At 31.8% G+C, this 23,328-nt stretch overlaps 1 protein-coding gene across 1 annotated transcript in view; it reads right to left on the reverse strand.

The window, feature by feature from the left end:
* Window positions 1-23,087, reverse strand: part of LOC127870151 (ALK tyrosine kinase receptor-like) — a 42,601-nt gene extending 19,514 nt beyond the window's left edge. The window contains exons 1-10 of the mRNA XM_052412807.1: window positions 22,909-23,087; window positions 21,999-22,089; window positions 20,127-20,191; window positions 19,712-19,841; window positions 19,288-19,385; window positions 19,075-19,167; window positions 18,787-18,888; window positions 18,402-18,536; window positions 17,974-18,064; window positions 16,132-16,349 (exon numbers count right to left, since the gene is read on the reverse strand). Of these exons, the coding sequence (XP_052268767.1) occupies window positions 16,132-16,349; window positions 17,974-18,064; window positions 18,402-18,536; window positions 18,787-18,888; window positions 19,075-19,167; window positions 19,288-19,385; window positions 19,712-19,841; window positions 20,127-20,191; window positions 21,999-22,089; window positions 22,909-23,087 (1,202 nt within the window). The remainder of the gene's footprint in view (window positions 1-16,131; window positions 16,350-17,973; window positions 18,065-18,401; window positions 18,537-18,786; window positions 18,889-19,074; window positions 19,168-19,287; window positions 19,386-19,711; window positions 19,842-20,126; window positions 20,192-21,998; window positions 22,090-22,908) is intronic.
* Between the last annotated feature and the right edge of the window lie 241 nt (window positions 23,088-23,328).

Below are 23,328 nucleotides of genomic sequence, written 5' to 3' on the forward strand. Positions count from 1 at the left end.
GTTATTTTTATCTATTTTCAAATTTAAAGAACGTTAGCCGTTATTTATTATTCATACTGCAACCAATATAATGTTAATGTATTTTTAACATATAGATTTTACAACTTCAAATGATGCGAGGTATCACGTATATGCCTATTAAGATGGTCTGCTTTCGCTAGATGTTATATATATTGACATATATAGTGTCTTGTTGTATCTTAAAGAGGATAGCCCTGCAGATTTAAGACTACTGATTCTTGTTTTTACATGATCTGAATATGACACTTTATGGTGCTTTATCCATAAAGCTTGCTAATTTGATGGCACATATGTGATACTTGTTTTGTTTAATGCCATCGCGCTTCAGAATGTAACGATTGCTTTGCTCTGGTTTGCATCCGAACATTACAATACTTAAATTGTAGTTGAAGTCATACGTATTCTCTTTCTTAGCAGTCAGATTTCGATTGTTATGCGTTGGATTGATCCCGTAAAATATGTTCATATTGAAGTCAGATAATAAATGTGTTAAATAGCTCATGCTTCTGTGAAAATATATGTGCATCGTTTTATTGCTTGAGAAATGTTTCACCCTATTAAGCCAATTGCAGTATTTGTGTATGTTTATATATATATTTTGCTCATATTTTAAAACACTAACATAGAATTTGACATAAATATATGAATATGAACCATGAACACCATTCACAACAGATAAATGTTATGATGTTAGGATTGCAACACTGTAAGGATGTGTTAAACGCTTAAGGTAAATATTAGCTTGAGAGCTACTCTTATATCCGACTTGTGGCATTTAATGTATTCATATAATGACTTTTAATAATATTCATAACGTTTAAACTGTAATAGACAGAACATACTGTTATAATAACTGTACCCTAAATTATCATAGTTATAAATCACTGTATTAGTTTGCGTGTAAAACTACCTAATTTGATTGATATATGTCATTGTGCTATTCTTTGCCATGTTTTCACTTCGCGGATGCGAGCACAATACTAAACGTCGCCATGTCTTTATGATTGTTTGTTACACAACAATCGAAACGTCTAAGATAAACACGTAGCATAACAGTCAAGATTTATGAATTACAATATGCACTGAACCTACAATAAAATATAGTTTTATCCGCTTTGTTCGTGAAAACGTACTGCTTAGGAAGGCAATTATTTGTGCTATTTAAGTGTGCTTAGGAATGTGATCAAATGCACCAAAATGCAAACGTTATGTATTTGGATAATACGGGTTACTTTTTGATAGAGAATAGCATTACAATGCATAATTAAGTAAATTGCAAAACAAAGCAGTATTATGTAAGTTGTGACGTTTTCAACGTTGAAATATAGGCTAACGCGAATGCAAGTAATTTAGTTGTGAAATTATTTTTTATAAAGATAACATTGTAAATATTCTGTTGTCGTGGTCCAATGTTTTCCAATCGATTCGATTGAACAATATTTTTTAAGGTGCTACCTAATCATTTTCTGCCAAAGACAGATTAAGGCAATTTGAATTGTTTATTAATTGTCAAAAGGTTTAAATTTCTTGAAACTGACCAGTTGCACGAACGAATGTGAATAAATTTAACAATAAGTACGACGTTTGATATATGGGCCACGTACCGTGCCTTCACATCTAACATATGGTAATATTATATGCGGTGTGATATTACATTTTAATACAGAGTTGATGTTTTGTCACCTACACAATAACGATTGTTGAAATGTCGCTGCAACATATAAAGAACAAGTTGATGTAAACAATGTTTTTACCACATACACGTTTGAGTAACTCGGTGATTTCACGTGCATCGATAAGATCATTGATTCAAATGAAATATTATCGGAATCTATTAAACGCTTTTCTTCTGGAGAATGTATCATTGGTTGTATAGAGCGTGAATGACACACTACCAATAGCTCATGTTCATTATAACACAATTGCGCTTAACTCCTACATGTACATATGCTGTATATGGTGAACTCGGTCGAATACCTTTGTCAGTTATTTGTAAGGAAAGAGCAATGAAATTTTGGTTGAAAATCATGACAACTAATGATTCATCTGTATATAGAAAGTATAATGACCTATGTAGAAATATAACTATTTCTTTTTGGGCTTGTAGAATAAATTCCATCATAGACCATTAAGGATTACGGGATATTAGATTGTTTTTTGATCCCAGTGTAATTTATTATAATTTATTAAAATCGAGAATCAGAGATCAATTTGTTCAAGAGTGAAGTAATAATGTAAATTCAGTGTCAAAGTTAGATAGTTATTGTAAATATAAAACTGAATTTTGCTTTGAAAAGTATTTGGATGTTATATCAAATGATAAACTTAGACACCAATTTACTTGTTTAAGATAATGTTCTCATAGTTTAGATATAGAACTAGGAAGGTATAACAATACAGAAAGAAATAAAAGATTGTGTAAATTATGTAACCAAAATGCAGTAGAGTCTGAATATCACTTTATGTTATGTTGCTCACGATACAGTTGTATAAGATCAAAATTCTTAGGCCAATGTTCATGGACTACAGTATAAAAATTTAATTCGTTAATGTCAACTTCGAGTAACAAAATGTATGTATATTCTTGCAAAATATAATAAAGAAGCATTACGTATACGACAAAATACCCTTGATAGTTTAACTGTCTTCTGATCGCTTATATATATATATGTATGTATATCAATGTTATGTTCTGGCAATATCTGTCTATGCTTCTTTGATGTTTGTGATGGTCTGCGCCATTAGTTGTTTTGTGTGTTTGTAAATGGCCAAAGGCGTATGCTTTGCTGATTGCCAATAAACTGAAACTGAAAACTGAAACTGGTAAACATTTACTAATTTTACGTGCACATCTAATTAAATATATCACCTTTCATTAAATGGGTATATACATTAATTGTGTACAAAAGTTTTAAAAAAGACATAAATACCTTATAATACAGAAATGCATCCGTATCAGTGGCATGGCTACACAGCATGTTGACATAATTTTAAAAGTGCATTTATATTTATACAGCGTAAATTATGCCCTTAAAGAAACAATAACTGTTTTACGGAGCAATATAATGCAATTGAAAATCAGCAACAATGGCAGAATTGAAACTTATAGCATTCTTGAAATGGAGTTGGTGTGTGGCTCTATTGATTAAGGTCATGAAACATAGACAAACTGTCTGCATTTCTAAATGGTCATAGCTTGTATTTATGTAGGCGTAGTCAAGTTCTAATGAAACAAAAACGTTTTCGATGCTACATTAACTTACTGTTAAGACAATACATGTTTATATGTTCATTCTATATGTATAAAGTTTGCATTTTTCATTTATCTAGGGAAAAGTACTCACCATAAATCAGGTTAAGTATGTGGTTAGAGACCAACCAGAGAATGATCGTTGGCTTCTCGAAACGCAATTAATATTTCTTATTAGCCAAAAAACTAAAATTATACATGGTAATATCAAATTCGTTCACTGGCAACCATGCACCTGTTGAGTATATTTAGAGTCTTCTGGAAAATAAAGTCCCTTTGGTATTTTCCTTTATATTGATGTGTATAACAAACACATTATTCAAAATGTCAACTTCCGTTAAATTATAACTGCAAATGTTCATATATCGTCTGTTACAGGACAATGGATATACGTGTTTGCTTACAATATATGGTTTATGTGTATACTAATCATCATTTTAAAAATAATGAAAACTGAATGCATCAAGTCATAAAATCCAAACATTGGTATCATATAAAGAACCTCTTCTTAAAATCCACGATACATCAAACGACTCAATCGATACGGAACATCCCAGACAATCGATTCCTAGGATCGTATTTGCGATTATCTTAAACAAGAAAAAAAATTCCATAATTATTGTATGTGGCAAAATTAAAATACATACTGTTCCAGAAATAGGCAGGACGAGAAAGAACTCTTAACATATAAGAATGATGGAGAAATATTTTAGTCACTATCTATTTTGATCTTTCTCAACCTTAAAAACTGCAAAATAAAAATTTGAAACAAATCAAATTAAAAAAGGTAAATAGGTTTGTATATGATACATTTTCAGATATTATTTAAAGTTGTGATCATTTTTAAAATATGTTTTTTAAATCAACCGGTGTATCAAGCAATTTTCAAAACAAAACAACATATATTGAGATCGACCGTTTGTTTGTGGACGTATCTTATATAGAAAGTCAAGCGTAAAGGCCAAACAAAGTCATATCTGGCCGCGCGCCATTTCAAAATAATAATATACCATTTATTATCATCCGAATGAAATGAATGAATGAGGAGAAAACACAAATATTTCTAAACAATAAGTTTAACTTGATGTGAGAAATAAAGATGATATTGTGTTGGTATATAATGATATATATTCAATTTAAATAGGCTTTTTCCGTTTCTATAACTGTGTTGTAATTTCCTTATTTGTGTAGAGTGGTCTTAAAATGCACGTTGTTTATTCATATATTAATATACCCAAGTTTGTTATTATGTTATGTTGAGGTCATTGATATATCATTATTAGACTAATTTGTAGTTGCATGGAACAAATTGTGACCATATAAATAAATAACTACAATTAAAGACCCCATTTTAACGAAAATATATTCGTAAGCACGATGAATCGATAGAAGTAACCTTAATTAGACTGACGGAGGGGCAAATTCTAATGTTAATTATATTATGTCGCATACAACATGAACATAATTTGCACTAAAGAAGTTAATTTTAGGAAACATTAATGGTTTTGTGATCGATACAACTATACAGAAAATATGTAATATGGAACACGTGCTACGTAAGTATGTATAATATCGGATAGAACCCGAACAATGTTATTTGACAAGAGGTTAATGTTATAGATGAACGTGATGTATTTTACGAAAAGTATCAAATAAAGTATTAAAACGTTCCCATCATGCAAGTATTTTATTTTTAAAACCACACAAATCGGCGTTAAATATATTCCTTATACATAGCAGTACTTTTTTCTCACTGTTAAATATGGCTATAAATCCTTAAATAACTCAAACTGTACAAATTCATAAGAATGCAAACACTAGCCAGTAATTTAGTTTTAACCTATTTTGTTTAGCTCGATTGCATAGAAAGTAATTCCTACTTATTTGAAATGCTCTAGAGTCCGTTTCCTGGGCCTAGAACCAGTACTTGGTGTCTTTATAAGAGATCGAAAGAACGCTCCCACAGCGGGGATCGAACCCGTGACCTCTCGGTCGCTAGGCGGACACCATATCCATTACACCACGGCGACCTTAAATTAACAGTAATTTGCTTTGTGGCTATTTTTTTTGTTTTAAGAAACGTCGTATTGGATGAACACTCTTGACATGTTCAACTGTATCACTCATTCCATCATCGATGTTGCTGTGAACCATCCTCTCTGAATTAGCTCAAACGATATGACCAAATAAAAACGTTTAAAAATAAGTTTTTAACTTGAACTAGACATAAAGTAAAGTTTTATTTGTGTCAAATGTTTAATACGTTACTCAATGAAAATCGTTTGAAATATTTAACACTTACCGTAAGCTTAGAAACGAAAGGAACATATCCTTTTTTGAGATCATAATAGGTCATGTGTAGAAAATCATTTAAATGTAAAAAGCCGCATACAGGTAAATCTTAAAGTGATATTATTGGCATCTAACAGTTTATAAGTGTCTATCGCAACCGTTGTTTATTTTTGGTGTTTTCACTTCATATACACTTATATTTGTTAATGCAGCATCAACATACTAAAACAATATCCCGGAAAGAGAAAAATAATACATTTGAATATCAACCGTACTTTCGTTTGACAACTGATCATGCATGTACGAGGTGAACCTTAATTTAGATTTAGTGCATATTCGTTCATACGACACAAAGACACAATTTCGTTTTACGGTTCATTTCGGCTTAGAAGACTGGGTGAGTCGTGTAAAATATCGAAAATAAAATAACTTTTTTTAAATGGTAGCAAGATCAGTTGCAGATAATTGGTTAGTAACCACATTTTAACTTACTCTTTTGACCTGTTAATTCTTTTCAGCTCGATTCAACAGTGAACAATGCCCATAATATCACTTTAAATAACCTTATGTGCGGGAACTTGTAATCTGCAACAAAACAATACACTAAAATTAAGTTGCGCATGTATAAACTGTTAATTACGAATGATAATGTTTATATATACATGTAATGTTCGCAGGCGATATGCACATAAAAGTACTAAACACCGTTAAAAACATATGTAAGCAATCAAATCGAAAACAATGTGATTATATCTGACGTTAGGTATATTATTTCCACAAATAAATAATACGTTTTTAACACGATGTATAGACATAAGTTGTACGAATAATCACTACAAATAATGTGTTGCCGAGTTATATTATTTGGAAAATCATTGATTATGCAGAATGCCGTTATTATGCGATGATATTGTTTGGGGAATAGAGATCTTTTACAGAAAATTATCAAGACACCGTTTGCTAATATTTTAGTATTATCTTGGTAAACCTGTATGAAATAATTCAGTTATTGTTTTAATTTCCACCTCGTCCTTTTTACATGTTAGATTAAAAGTTGGTCCTCACATCGAATATAAACTGAGTATCACGAACTAAGCTTTTAAGTTGGGCTTCAGAGGTGGTCCGCCATTTCCAGATGTTTAAATGTATTGCCTTTCAATTCCAGAATCATATGTTATCTTAAACAGAACGCACAGATTGATCTTGAAAAAAAAACTTGCTTAATATACGTTATTTGTAAACTCGGTGTGACCTTGATTGTAGAACTCATTAGTAAACCAGTCTACATTGTTTTTAAATATAATCAGATCTTTTATATCTACTATGTGATCTACTTACGATATTATTTTCCTCAGTAACAACAAGCGTTATATTTTAGTTCACGAATTGTTCACGGTTTGTAAAATATAATGATTTTTTATATTCACTAGAATATCTGAAAGGTAAACATATGCATATACATAAATATATAAATAAATATAAATATATATGTATATATATATATATATATATATAAATATTTTTCTGAGATATAGAATAAATCATAGGGATGATAGAGAATAAATCAATCTGGATGTTTACATAATTTTTTTTATTTTTTTTCTTATTTTCGCTGAAATATTGAAAGCAATTTCTATAGAATACTTCTGTTTGATAAAAAAATAAACATAAATGTTGGCATGTGTATATTGCCTGGTTCTTGTTCTGATATCCGTTGTCTGATGTGTGTCCTTCTTCAGCAAATTATAATGTATTGTATTGCTAATATAACGTAATTATGTTAGTAAACTCGTGTTTTTATTGACTGTCTTTTACATATTGTCTTTTATTAAAGGTACATGTAGTGAAAAGCTAAAGACAAAGCTAAAATGGCAATGACATATATGGCATATAAATCATCTGAAAATTTAAACAATAAAAAATGAAAACTTGAAATTGCGTCATAAAAATAACCTAAATGATTGAACTATACTAAGCGAGTCTCCAACCATTTATCAGATATGGTGTAATTTAAATAAATCATGCATAAAAATGGGAAGAAAATCATTTACAATCAATTTAAATTTAACTCAATCAATTATATGGGGATGTATACTACAGATGGTTACGAATGATAACGTTTATATGAGTTATCTTTACTCCAAAAATAATTTAATTGAATGTATCCCCCACCTTGAAAACACATGTGCGAGGTAAGGTTTATAGAAAAAATGTTCATTTAGATTCAAACCAAACACACACATTATAAGATTGAATAACGGCAACTGTTTTAGATAGTGGATATAAAAACATCTTAATTTTCGAAATGCAATATTACTTTTTATTCTGAACTTATAATAACAATTGAATGAAAAACATCGAGTCAAAATAAACATCTATTGAATAATACGGCAACCAGACATAGGCTTCCAGATGAAATTTCGCGGTACCTGTGTTTGCACTATGAAATATTATCTTAATGTGTTTTGCATTAAATAGAAGCGTTGCAGCTGTTAAAAGGGCACTACAGTGAAGTAAATCTTTATTCGTAGATGATTACAAAACATGACCATAAATACATGTATCAGGCTTATGTTACAAAATGCATTTTAAACTGCAGCATTGAAAGGTTTGTGTCAATTAATCAACTGTATAAAAGAGTCATTTATTATTGTATGGATATATACATGTCTAAATACATTAAATTATAAACTTTTACTAGCAGTGTTTTTATGATAGGATATGTAAATTACTTGATTTTGCAAATAAATAAATGAGTGGCAATCAAAATATTCGTGGCAATAAAAAGTAACATGTCTCATTTTAATGTCAAATGCCACACAAATAAGCCACAGTGAATACCATCGGGTATGTACAGGTTCGTATTTACGGCCTAAATTGAAGTATTCAAGTTTCCCTCCATACACATGGTCGGATGGTAGTTAGTTAGTTGGATAAGGAAGGGAAGTCAGGGAAAACAATCATGTTGTATATGTTTTCGTACATTCTAGAAGTGTTTTTTTTTTCAAAAACACGACTTTATTCCGGTTGCATATATTTTACTACGATTCGATGCAATGAGTGTTATGCGAAATACTACTTGTAACGTTATGAATATTATTGATGAATATTACAACTATAAATGAAAGTAAATATATAAATTGGAAATTATTAATAACTCTTTCATTGAAAATTATTAATAATAGAATACTTGAATTTTGGAAATCATTTACATATATTTAATTATAAAGAATATAATTGTTAAGTTGAATAATATAATTTTGATTGAATATAGCATAATAATATGTTAAAATGTTCTAGATCAGTAACTTAAACGGTCAGAGAATGTCAACACATGTACAATATGAGATAGCGGTAAAAATAATTGCAGTAGTGAATTATAATCAAGTCTGACAATCTATAACGTCCTTCAAAATTGCAAAACGTGCCAACTGTGAGTGCAATCAGATTGCTTCTGGCATTCTTATCTGGGTTAGCCATCATCTACATTCGCTAAAAGGGTTGACCGTGAATGATTTTGTCACGCCACTTCCTGGGAGAGTCATCGAATAAGTACATTTAGCGATTCAACCAATTAAAAATTAGCACGTGCGAAGACGAATACTTCTGACCAGTCAGAATTGCACACGTGACAATCAAAGGTTTCGTTTTTTATATCTGTTTTAGTTAAATTGGTCTCACGCCCACAGTTGGATAGAAAGCATGTCATTTGTTATTGTCGCGGGGCAGCGCCCAGCGATTGCGCCGCACGTTACTTGTGTTAAAACTAAATAAGCAAATATAAAACGCAAAGAAACAATAAATTTGACTTAGGCTACGTTTATGGTATTCCGTTATTCACAAACTATGCGACACACTTAAAAACACGAATTAAACCACAATGGATGCAAAGTTTTTACATAAATTGGTCAACAAGACTATCAGCATATATGTAAACCAGAGATTCTTACATTTGTTGTTCTCACTATTTACATTATACATTTTAGTTTCATATTGTAAGTTTAAAACGACATTAGTTAACGTAACGAATTCATGACGTCTGTTGACAACTTTGAACGACGCACGGTGATTAAGTTTTGTCACTCATTGGGCTACATACCGATCGAAATGTTTACAGAAATTGAAAAAAAAATCAATTGTTCAATATCCTTGTTATTCCAATGGCACGAGAGATTTAGAAAGGGACGTGAATCGGTAGCAGATCATGACCGATCATGACCGAAGTGGTAGGCCGGTGTAAGTTAAACAAACCATGACGAAGTTAGAGACGTGATTAAAACAGATGCGTTTAACGGTGTGATATATCGCGGAAGAGCTTGGTATTGGCACTTCAAAGGTTTACAGAATACTAACCGAGGCTTGCAAAATGCGCAAGTTTAGTGCTCGATGGGTTCCAAAACATCTCTCTGAAGAAAAACGAGTGAAAAGCGTAAAGTTCTCAGAAGAGTTTTTCAGAAGATGCCATGAAGAAGGAGAACGCTTTTTGGACCATATTGGCACACTTGATGATCTTATTATGGCACTATGATCCGGAGACGAAAGCACAATCCTCAGTGTAGAAAACAGCAGAAAGTCATCCGCCGAAGAAAGCCCGGGTCATGAAATCTGGTGAAAAACATATGTTTATCTTCTTCGTGGTGCCAAATGGTCAGACGATAAATGCTACATATTATCAAAAGGTAATGAACAATTCGCTATTTAAGTATGTCTTTTTATTTTGACAATTTTGTTATTGCTTAAAATGATTCTTATTCGAAATAGAAAATAAAATAAGTACAATTAAAAAAAAAATACATGAAACTTAAAATTCTTAAATTTGTCTACTGCAGGTAATTCGCCGCGATATCATGAATGCTCTTAGGAAAAAGAGACCTACGATTGATGTCTTCCGTCATACTACACCACGACAATGCACCTGCGCACAGAGCCCAGTCAACGGAACTTTAGAAAGATGTAATCGGGTTTCAGCGCCTCAGTCATCCTCCTTACAGCCCGGATTTGGCCCCTATGGACTTCCGCGTCTTCCCGGAAGTGAAATAACAGGTGCGCGGTATTCGCTTTGCAGGTAAACAGGAACTTACAGTTGCAGCACAGAGAATCTTGACGTTTATGGATGCTGACTGGTATATAGACACTTTTAACAAGTGGATTTTCCTACACATAAAGTGTATTAACGTTGGAGGTGATTATGGGGAAAAGATTTGACAGTTTTTAACTTCATAACGTCATTGACGTTAAACAGAAACGTTACACTAGCGTCGAAATACGCATTGTGCACATGTTTAAATATCTTTAATACAATGTATATGCATTTGTTAATGTTTTTAGCCAGGTTTTCCGAAGGAAAAAACTGGTTATTAGATTGGCGAATGCGGGCGGGCTGGCTGGCTGGCGGGCTGGCGGGCTGGCTGGCTGGCTGGCGGGCTGGCGGGCTGGCGGAATAAGCTTGTCCGAGCCATAACTATGTCGTTCATTGTCAGATTTTAAAATCATTTGGCACATTTGTTCACCATCATTGGACGGTGTGTCGCGCGAAATAATTACGTCGATATCTCCAAGGTCAAGGTCACACTTTGAGTTCAAAGGTCAAAAATGGCCATAAATGAGCTTGTCCGAGACATAACTATGTCGTTCATCGTCAGATTTTAAAATCATTTGGCACATTTGTTCACCATCATTGGACGGTGTGTCGCGCGAAATAATTACGTCGATATCTCCAAGGTCAAGGTCACACTTTGAGTTCAAAGGTCAAAAATGGCCATAAATGAGCTTGTCCTGGCCATAACTATGTCATTCATTGTGAGATTTTAAAATCATTTGGCACATTTGTTCACCATCATGGGACGGTGTGTCCCACGAAAGAATCACGTCAATATCTCCAATGTCAAGGTCGCCACGACTAAAAATAGATTTAAAAAAAAAAATTACAAAGGGGGTTAATTTTTTTTGGTCATTTCAAAAGTTCAGTTTGAGTTTTCTCCCTTTATCAGATTTTTTTTTCACAATGAAAACCTGGTTTTGTGACAATTTTGTCCCTTGTTATATTATATTTCGAGAGTAGATTTGGAAAGGACGAAATATTCTTATCATGCAATTTGTCTATCCATTTATGTTACCGAATGAACGTTATAGCGAAAATCCACGAACTTTTGGAAAACACATCGTAAAATTATTTCAGAATTTATTTGTTGTTCAAATTACAATGCATCGATCAAGATCATGCCAGAAATGCGAAAAAACCGGCATGATATTATGCTCATATCCGAGGTACCCGCCATTTTGACGTCTGCTTTAAATCGCTACATGTAGTAATAAGGACAAAAATTCTGACATATTTTTTGAGTTGTAAAAGGAAATCCTTTGCAATAAAATAGTATTTATAGAGTTTATAAACGTGTTCACAATATTCTAGTTATTTGTTAGTCATAATAAATGTATGTCTGTACCTTAAACATGCCCATTTTGTGTTGCTGTTCATTTAGGCCAAGGTTTACAACACCAAATAGTGGATGAAGGTCCGTTAACGATACACTGAATTTAGTGAACGCTCACAGTTGAAGTTGTTTGTCTTTTTAAATGAAGTTACTTATCAAAATTCTTGTATTTATTCAGCCTGTACAATGAGTAAATTGAATCATGTTTGCTCATGATTTGCTCATATTTCTGCGTTTAAAAGTCGGCTTCAACTAAATCATATCGTTTAACAAATTCCACAAACTTACGTTTACTAACAACACATGCTCACAACCATGTGTCCGACAGCAATTTCCATTCACGCATAAGTGTACGCCATGTGTTATTGTATTGTCGATTTCCGCGTAATTGCTTGGTATGTACCTAAAAAACACTATTAACGCATAATGTTATTTAGCTATAAACAATATTCGTGATAATTGTTATACCAGTCATCAATTCCATCCGGTTTCAATGACATCGATAAATGCTTTGGTAATTCTATACAAATTAAAATCAAAGTGTCATCTATTTCATCTGCAGAATCAAATGTTGTCCTTTGTTTTCAAGTAATAAAAATTTGTCAATCCTGTTATTTGAATTTTCGAATACAATGTCTATGAAAGATGCATGCTTGAGTACTTTTTAAAATATTTACAGCATTGTATATGCAGGTATGTGGATCAATTTGACATTCAAACTGCATGATTATAAAACGCATTTTATGGTCTCGTAATGTATTTAAATTCATAATTGTATTGATTGTTTATTTACGAGTGTAACAAAGATTCGTATTTAATGTTCTGATTTTTATTACAATGTTGAATTTCTGGAAATACTTATCGGTAAATGATACTGTTAATACATGTATGTTGGGATTCAGGTCCGACGGCAATTATGTATAAACAGTGGTTGTTTTACCAATCTGTGTATGTTTGGTGACGAGTAAATATTTAATAAAATCTATATGATCAAAAGAGAACCGAGTCTCAAGTAAATCATATAACCTTTTAAAAACAAATGTGTATTATATAGTAAGTGTTTTGGCAAAATCATATTTAAAGGAATTTCTAGCTTTTCTGTCAATGTGTCTGAAACAAAAATAATAATCTTATTGTACATTTTTTCCGAAAACACAATATAATTGTGTTCGCATAACAAGCAATTAAGTTAATTTAAACATAAAAATAGTAATTAATAATATAATGGAGTGTATATTTATTTACGTTTTTGTACATTAGTAGTTAAAGAAAACAGTATTTGCAAATCAACATTGGTTTAGACAATTCCAGTTTAATTGTGACTGAAAAACACCTTACAAAACGATTTATACATAGACAATGTTCTTTCATGGCAAAAAGATTTAACTCATTATATATCTAAGGAGCAAGCTTGTCAAGTTATTGTAATATATCGAACTAATTATTCCTACATGCTTCGACGTAAATATAAATATACCTTTATTAGTGAATAGCATTCAGTAAACTCTTGTCATAACGCATTACTGATTTAGCGTTAAACCACTTAACGTTTTTCCCTATGCAAAAGGAAATGACCAACCAACTGTGTTCATATACGCCAAATTAACCACCAGTTATACTCTGCACAGAAAGCGTACTATCTGTTTTCGGAAATATTTTCAATCTCCATCAAAATGGTACATTTTACAAACTTCGACACAATGCAAACAAGTATACATTAACTATACACATTCATGGGTAAAATATCGTTTTTGAAACATGTATCTTAATCTTACAATAATCACTATATAAGCGCAATAGACGCACACACAATGTCAATATAACTAAGTAAATTTTTATGAAAATAACTATTTAAAATGTTGTTGTTAAGACACAAGTGTTTACATTTACTGCAAAGATTACATTTGTACTATAATATATGTTAGGACAAATATCAATCTTCATTATATTGACCACTTTTTTTAAAGAACCAATAGTTAAATCATGTAGCATAAACCTTATTTCGATTGCACAATTATTGTAGAAGTACTGAATAAGCAATTTGGTTTATTGTTTGCGTTTTTGGACATCGTCTGTTTAATTATCGAAGCTCTATAGCAAGCGTTATTGATGTAAGACAAAACGCGACATTTTCGATTAGTAACTCAGCATTCCTAGCGCTTATTTAATAAATTGCATCCACTTATTCACAAAGCTAATCGCAAGAACACGTTCGCGAAAATACAAAATTTACAAAATCAAATAAATAATTTACAGAATTTAAATTGAACGAGCCTGTTTCCGTTGCATTTTTTAAGTATTACGTTTGTTATTTACATACAAAATTATATAACCGCCCATATAGTCGATACGTAAACTACCGAATTCGTTCGCGTTAAAATAAAAAAGCATAAACCGATGTTCGTTTGTCTTAAAGTGATATTATGGGCATTTTTCAATGTTGAATTGAGCTGAAAAGAATTAACATGTCAAAAGAGTTAGTTAAAAAGTGGTTACACGTCAATTATCTGCAACTCATCTTGCTACCAGTGGTTTATAAATATATATTTTATTTCGATATTGTACGTGACTCACCCAGTCCTCTAGGCCGAAATGATCCGTAAAACAAAATTGTGTTTTTGTGTCGTATGAACGAATCTACACTAAAAGTAAATTTAGGTTCACATCGTACATGCATGATCAGTTGTCAAACGAACGTACGGTTGATATTAAAATGCATTATTTTTCTCTTTCCGGGATATTGTTTTAGTATGTTGATGCTGCATTAACAAATATAAGTGTATATGAAGTGAAAACAACAACAAAAACAACGGTTGCGATAGACACCTATAAACTGTTAGATGCCCATAATATCACTTTCACGTTCACACTATTAGCCTTAGATGTCATCAATTTTAATAAGTTGTATGTATTTTTGAACTAATGGCGTCAAACGATAACACTGTAAACACAAGCAATTGTATTATGATCAATTCAACAAGCACCTCAACTTTCCTTTCAGAATATTCAAACTGACAAATGTTAAAATACAGCAAACATAGCACACTGAATACTACTACTAATGGATAATATTTGGAGTAAAAGAATACTGAGCATGATAGAGAGACAAGAGACAATAATTTGTGTAGATTAAAAAGTAGATAAATTACTATGTTAACGTAACATTGTCGAGTGCAATGTAGTAGCCATTTGTATTAATTTTTACTAACGAATTATACAAGTATGTGTATCTATTATCACCAATGATGCGTATTAAACAACGAAAAAGAAATATATTCTTGAAAATAATAATATAAAACACATATCATGCTTTATACTATCATACAATATGAATGTTAAACAAGTAACACACCCCGATCGTGTATGGCACACGCATGTTGAGCACATTCGTTTGACAAAACAAACAGCAACAATACTTCGTCTTGAAGAAATTAATTCGTGGTTATGACCCATATTGTACACAACATATTTGAAGCTTTGAACGCGTTTGTCATTTTTTACATATAAACATGGCAGAGCGCTTGAAAAAGCACTGATCAGCACTTTGCAAATCGTCTCAGCATACCATGCACACAATACTTAAAGTTATTATTTTATAATGTAATTGCACTCAGTGAATAATCATATATCTTAAATTGTTTTCTCATCCTATCATACGCTGTCTCATATTTACTCCAGTTGCTTCCAAACAGTGGTGGTTCTCCTAACGTCCAAGGCTGTTTTCTAGAGCATGTCATGTAAAGGTGCTGGGAAAGCTCAAACCTGTACTCTAAATGTGTGGCACATCTTGCAAGACATGAGTATGTTTATATTTGTAAGGTCACATAAAAAAAAAGCAAATGTGCGATCCGTTTCGTATTTCTGCATGATAACGTTACAGTTACGGAATGATAAAGATAAAGTGCTTTTGCAAGCAAAACTGTGTTTTTAAATCACAGTGTATAAATGAGTCAATTAAGCTCATTCGCACTATTGTATTTTATGTAGATGTAGAATCCAGATCACCAGCATTAATACTGCTTACATTAGATATCACGAATTGTCAGCGAATATCTCAATAACGTATTATATGAACATTATTACTCACACATCAAGTTCAAATTCTGTGTACCAATACTGTTACCGACACCCTACTGGTCTGGAGAAGCCAGTGACAACGGTTCTAGACTTTGCGATTCAAAATGAGGCCTGAACTCAGCAGCTGATGACGGGGTAGGAGAATGAAGCGTATTATCGCTCTCTTGATTGTCTGCATCGTATGAAGACGACTTGGCCAACGTTGAAGCGTTCTTGAAACTTTCCGCCATTGCAAAGTGACAGAGTCCCACAGGAGCGTTCAGCACCTCGTCATTCTTAAAACAATTAAATGCTGAGAATGAGAAACACTTTAAACGCATTAACAATGTTATAATGATCGTGGTGTTTATAAATCTTGTTACACCAGTAGCAACAATGGTTAAACCCCCAATGCTTTGCATTTACCGTTCCAAGGCGGTGACCCCAGCTTTATTCATTTATGTGTTATGTATGTTGTTTTGTATTGAGCTGTTTTGTGCTGTTTTGTGCTGTTTTGGCAATTGGTCACTTGCCTTGCCTTAAATAAAGGACCAACTAATTGTGTATAATGAGAATTCATACTGCTCCAGCAGCTGGAGTTTCACTTCTTTATATTGAGTGCGTATTAAAGTTATTTTCACTACACAGTTTGATTTGATAGCTAAATCATGTATGTAGCATGCATTAACGTACATGTACATGTATGTCTTTTGGTTTATCTCATATTACATGCTTCAGCTATATTTTATTGACTTATATGTATAACACAGGTATAGTAAACTGATAAACATGTCATTTATATTTACATCATATTTAAACATGATCTTTTTCATTTTACGAAACAATGGTCGTGTTTATTTAGTTACACACACCTCTTTTTAAGCCCAATATGCATCACAACACACAAAACGTATACATTCATATAGATCGACTTGAGTAAAAAACGACGCGATAATTCTTTTTATTTTAAAAAACTGTAAAGATTTTGGCAGACTAACGGACATAAATACACGTATTTTGTATTGTATCATCGTGATCTTTTATGAATATGACATAATGGTTGAGACTTGAAAGGCCTGTTATCGCTTAAAAGCAAAAGCTTTCATTCTTAGGTAAACATATGAAAAAGCTTTCATGATATTATATAACAAGAGTCAACAGTTAATGTTTGTATAGCATATCAAATAATGACAAAAGTTTAATCGGCATCTATAGGCATACAACTTATAATTACAACTTATAATTATCCGATGTTTACACTAACAATATAGAACAAAGTATGTTTAATATATACAATTAACATAAAAACAAGGACACATTCAACAAAGATGAATCAGGGTCCAACTGTCGAAGTCAGTACAGGGTATGGGGCTAAAATAAATAATGTTGTTTTAGCTAAAACAAATAACTTTCTGACTTATGCTGATACAATACTACAATCGTTAAATTTTGCCGGCACAAGGATTCATTTGAGCAGCTGAAAAACTGAAATGTTGAATTTTAAATTTTAGGAAAATTGATATGCAAAATATTGCTTTAAGTACAAATCACAAAACAGTTTTCATTAAATCTAGACCGCAAAAAAATGGTAAAATATAAGACCAATAACATATTATAACTAAATGAAAATGCAAACCATATTTAAATCTATTTTGAACAAACATAAATATACTGACATTTTCTTTGCACGAGCCTTTATGTCAATATGCTGTTGTGTCGAAACCAATGATTCAAGTGTATGCGGAGGTTTACGCGTTTTCCATTTGTAAAATCATAACGCAACGCATTTTTAAAAACGTACATTTATTACATTTGTTTGATCATTAAGTAACACGAACAATCAATTTTAACTTCAAACGTTTGTTTTGTTTAAGGCCATTGAAGTTTTAGACATCTCGTTTTATAACTTTAAAGAATTACCTGAAGGCACATATCCAAAAGCTCAATTATTTTTGAAAACGTCGGTCGAATATCGGCTATAGAGTTCCAACAGAGAATCATGATCTTGTTTCTGAAAATTCTTAACTATAAATACAGAGAGAAAGGCATAAACTCATGGTATCATAACATTACCACTTTAAGCAATTGCACATGATAGCTAGCAAAAATTAACAAATATACTTTGAAATAACGTAAAAACAAAATCATAATTATAAGAATATGCTAACGATAGTTTAAAAAAAAAAAATTGCAATCGAATCAGCTACAATATATTATTCGTTTTTAAATCTCAGTAATTTTCTCGACTACATTTTACAACATTAATAAGTAATTGTATTGTTAATGCGAGTTTGATCTAAATATGTTTTAAAATAGTACCTTTAGCTATAAAAAGGTCAAATACTTACAGTCGAGCTGGGCATTTCTCTGGTGGATTAAGGCGGCCACCAGACGATACAAAACGCATGACATCGCTGTTCCTTTGCCCAGGATATGGCATGTATCCCAACGTAAACATCTCCCACAGCAAAACACCGAATGACCTTCAAACAAAAGTATACCAGTGCCTTAGTAGACTCAATTAGTGTATGATGGGTTATTAAATGGCGATAGGAAATCAAACAAATTAACATAAAAAAATACTATAATAATACAGTGTTTTTGTAAGTAGTTATGTATGGGGTGCAGGTTAATTGAAAGGTTTAAATTACGTGATCTTAAAACATTATTTGATGTAAATACCAAGAAGGTGTAATCTTGTACTGTAGCTCTTATCTACTTAATACACCGTACAAAACATCAGTTTTTGTGGTGAAAACGCCATCCAGAAACGCCTCGGGAGGCATCCATTTTATCGGAAGCATTGTCTTTCCACCTTTTCGATAGTAGTCGGCACTTCAACAGGAAACGACAAAATGGTGATACACTTGCAATTAGGTTTCTCTACTCAGAATATCATGGTATCGAGGTATTAATATATTTCAGGTACAATCAGATTGACCATCTACGTATTTTTTCAAGTTGCATACTTGCAATTGTTTATGTAACAAAATCACAGTGGATACGTTGTATAATAAATACCTGTAGATATCTCTAGACATCCCGAAGTCTGCTATTTTTGCAATACGACCTTCTCCACGTGTTGTTAACAAGCAGTTTCTTGCCGCTATGTCTCTGTGTAAAAGACAGCAAGCAATGTTAGTACCATCATGCCTCTCAATAATTGTAATTGTAATTTAGTACAGTATAACTTTTACTATAATTGCAACAATTTGAGTTATTTTGATTTCCAACCTGTGAACGAAGTGTTTTTCTTCTAGATGGCGACATCCGTTTGCGACGTCTAAAGAAAGATGGACGAGTTCCTTCATACTCAGGGAGTAATGTTGGTCCTGAAAACAATTTTATGTTCAATTTCTACTTTAAAAAAACATCAAATATTGCTTAGTAAACAAAGTAATCTTTTAGATAAGGCAAACATCAACAAACACGTTTTTATTCATACCGTCAAACTGTCATTTATAGTTATATGCTAACATAATAGTAAAAACAACATAAGAGTATTATTCGTTCAACACCATTAATGTCTGTTTACACATTACCGGTAAAAATAAAAAAGATTCAAATAAATTTGAAATCATTAGGAGATTTATCAAAAATTTTAATCGCAAACAAACATTTATATACAAGAACCTGTTTACGCGTAACAGTAACTCACCGATTTTGGCCTAGAGTCCCTGAGGAATGTTTTAAGATTGCCCCCTTCTAGGAGTTCTAGAATGAAGTACCTAGGGTATTCCTCAAAGCAAACCCCTAGGCACTTTACAACGTTCTTGTGCATAAACTTGCTGCGATAAATAGAATTGAGAAAATACCAGTTTGTATATTAATTACATACCAATATATAAACGGTAAGGTTCGTTGTTAACAAAGTTTTTCCAACATGTATATATATGTTTTTCAAAATCGCTTTGATATCGTCAGCCATAACTCAGCATGTTTCGATGTTAATTTTTTGTGGTGTTATTGCTTACAATGATGTCCCGAAAAAAACAAGTTTTAAATTTGTAAAAAGTTGTGTACGCAGATTGTTCTACATGCTGCTTAAGTATAACCAGTCTCATGATTCCTACCTTATTATCACAGCTTCCATCATAAAATATGTTTCCTCCTGTTGGGTACTTAATGCTGGCAGCGTCTATAATGACACATATTAAACCAAATATGATCTATACATTCGTTTTCAAAGAGAAACGTATAAACAACCTTTTAAATGTTTTCACCTTAAACTAAAAATTAAACCATATATTAAAGAAGCGCAATACGAGATTCATATCGACCGATATGTTACATAACATGATTTATATATTAGTTACTAACAAACGGGTATTTTATATACTAAAGTCATGTTAATTCTTCATAAAAACTGATTACGTTTCAGAATGAACCGAGTTAATTTCAATGACAATGACTTTTGCATGCACGATATTACATGAAACCTTTCTTTCCGACGCAGAAATTATGACAGGTATAATACATACGCCAAAACAAATCGACACTGCTTTTATCTGACGTTTGCTTTGTTGACGCTTATATATGCTACACTAGTTTATTATTAAATATAGTAAGGCGTTTGTTACTTGTAAAATATAATACCTCATACAGGGTATTAAAATGTTAATGCATGCTGTTATTATTAATTTCTTTACCTTATAGAAGAAGGTACAATTTCTTCCGTTTTAATAAGAGCAATAGATAAATTTGTTAAACAGAATTGCATATCTTGTTCCACCAAACAAATTATCAAACCCTTTTGCCCCCATTATTTCAGCTTATACTAAGAGAATCTGAAGCAAAAATACTTAACAATATTCTAAATAAAGTAATAAAAATCAGTATAAGCAACATGATGAACTAACCTCAATGCCCCAATAAATAAAACCAAAAATTAATTGCATATTTGAGCTACCCTTTTTCATAACAAAAGCTGTAAGGGTTCAGTGGTTCAGTGGTTGCAAAACAGAATAATTCACATGATACTTGGCTCAGAAAGTCTTTTGAAATTTACGGTTCATTCATTATGTTCGTTTTGCAAACAAAGTAATGAGCATTTCGAACATTTATTCTAGCAATGTCACATATCTTAAGCACTTATTGATGAAATTTTACCAGGACAATCTTCTCTTTCATTAATACCCTTTGACATTTTAACACAGTCTGATAATGCCATAAATAATCTAATTTTGTTTATTAAGTTATACTTATGAACACATGTTAAATGAATACATGCATTCCTAGCATAGCTAAAGCCAAGAAATATATAAAGTTAGAATATGATAATATAAGAAACATATCAACTTCATAAAACAATTAAGAATCATTTGATCGTGAATGACAACTTTTTAATGCAATTTTCAGAAACACTAAAATTTAACTAGGTGATTGTGGTAGTTATTATTCTGTTTTGAAGCTATTTTAAAAGTACTATCAATTATTCGCAATAAAATGTAGAGCCTTCGTATCAAAGTTAATCATAAGCATACACACGTATTATTGTTTCTCTATGCATTTGCTATCAGGTATTATAATGAATATATCATTGTTTATCTTAACCCACTGAACAATTTGTATGTCTATACAATTATATTCACCTTTCAATGTTTGTCTCCATGTCTTATTCATCTAATAGCACACTTAAAATATTCTTGTTTTTTATATTTACATTGGCAAATGTATTATGTTTAAATTAAAATTCCTCAAAATTTCAAAAAACAATTCTATGCGTTAGCTCGCAAACCTAAGAAATGCTGCATTTGTTATATTGAACATTTCTGATTTCATAACATTATTTTTCAAAATCTCACTCTTAGATGTACAGAAAAATGGAATATATATACAAACATAATGATATCATACTAATAGTCGACACAATTATAAATATGTGTTGATTCAATAATGAAACAGTATCAAATATAAATAATGGCCACTGGCAACAGGTTACTTACTTTCACTGCAACTGATAATTCACTGACGTTAGCACACATGTTTTTCAATGTCCCTTCGTAAACTTCTCCAAAGGCGCCTTGCCCAAGTAGTCTAAATTAACATAAAAATAGGTTTTAAAAAGAGCATTACAAAAATTGATATACGTGTACTCTCCTTATTGATACACTTAATTAATGTATATAACATGATCTTCGAATGGATTGACTTTGTGTACCTCAATATGATCATTTATGCCTCGGAATTACTACACTTTATTATCATTTCAAAATATTGGAATTAAAAGTGTTTTTAAATGTTAGGACGTCTTAAGAACGAATGCATTTGTCTTTAAAATAAAATGTTAATCTTCATGTCAAAACTCTTGCTTGTATGTAACATACTAGCTTGCTCACCACCTTTAGAACGAATGCTTGAATACTAGCAAATGTAAGTTTGGTATAATATATGTTTTCCTCAATATGTAAGTATAAAAATACAAAAAAAATAAAATATTTATGGAGTGATTTTATGATGCAGATATTGCATCCTAATTACTGATTATTATTTGTACCCCGTATTTCAGTAAAGAATTAACAATACATAACATGTAAAAGTTATTGCCAATATGCTTCATTGTTTTTCCCATTACACGTATTGATTCAATTTAACCGGGCGATAGGCAATACAAACACGAATGTCAATAAAAAGTAAGTTTTTACAGTGCACAAGTAAACTATGAACACAACGTTCACAAACAATTGCTTAAAAATAAAAAAAGAGAAATAAATTACAAATATAGAAACGGCACAATATCGTATTCTCCCACAGCACGACTCATTAAAGCACAATGTAACTTGATGACTATTTCAATCTCGACTTTACCGTATCAATTTCAGTGTAACTTGATGACTATTTCAATCGCCACTTTACCGTATCAATTTTAGTTTATTTCTCGGAATCTCCCTCAGCTGCTGTTCTGGATATTTGGCAGTAATGAAGTCGTAATTTGGATTAAGTTCCGTGACGGCACAACGAAGCTGCATATCAAAATTGGCCGCCTGAACGGCTGAGCTTGCGGGATTATTTTCATCCGAGGGGGTCGTCACCATTTCTAGGTGAGAGTTTTGTTCGCATTGTGCTTTCCGTTGTCGAAATGCTGCAATTAATGTTAAACAATAAACATTGCAACTCTTCGTTTCAATGTCATTATATTAATATAATTAATTGCACAATCCAAGCTTTGCCATCACGTAAGGTTCATCCAAGCAAAAGTTTAGCACATAACTTCCATTAAACTCAACTGTATAATCAACGGAATATTTTACAAATACATTATCTCTAATATGTTCT

The sequence above is a fragment of the Dreissena polymorpha genome, chromosome 2, assembly GCF_020536995.1.
Source record: "Dreissena polymorpha isolate Duluth1 chromosome 2, UMN_Dpol_1.0, whole genome shotgun sequence".
Taxonomy (NCBI): domain Eukaryota; kingdom Metazoa; phylum Mollusca; class Bivalvia; order Myida; family Dreissenidae; genus Dreissena; species Dreissena polymorpha.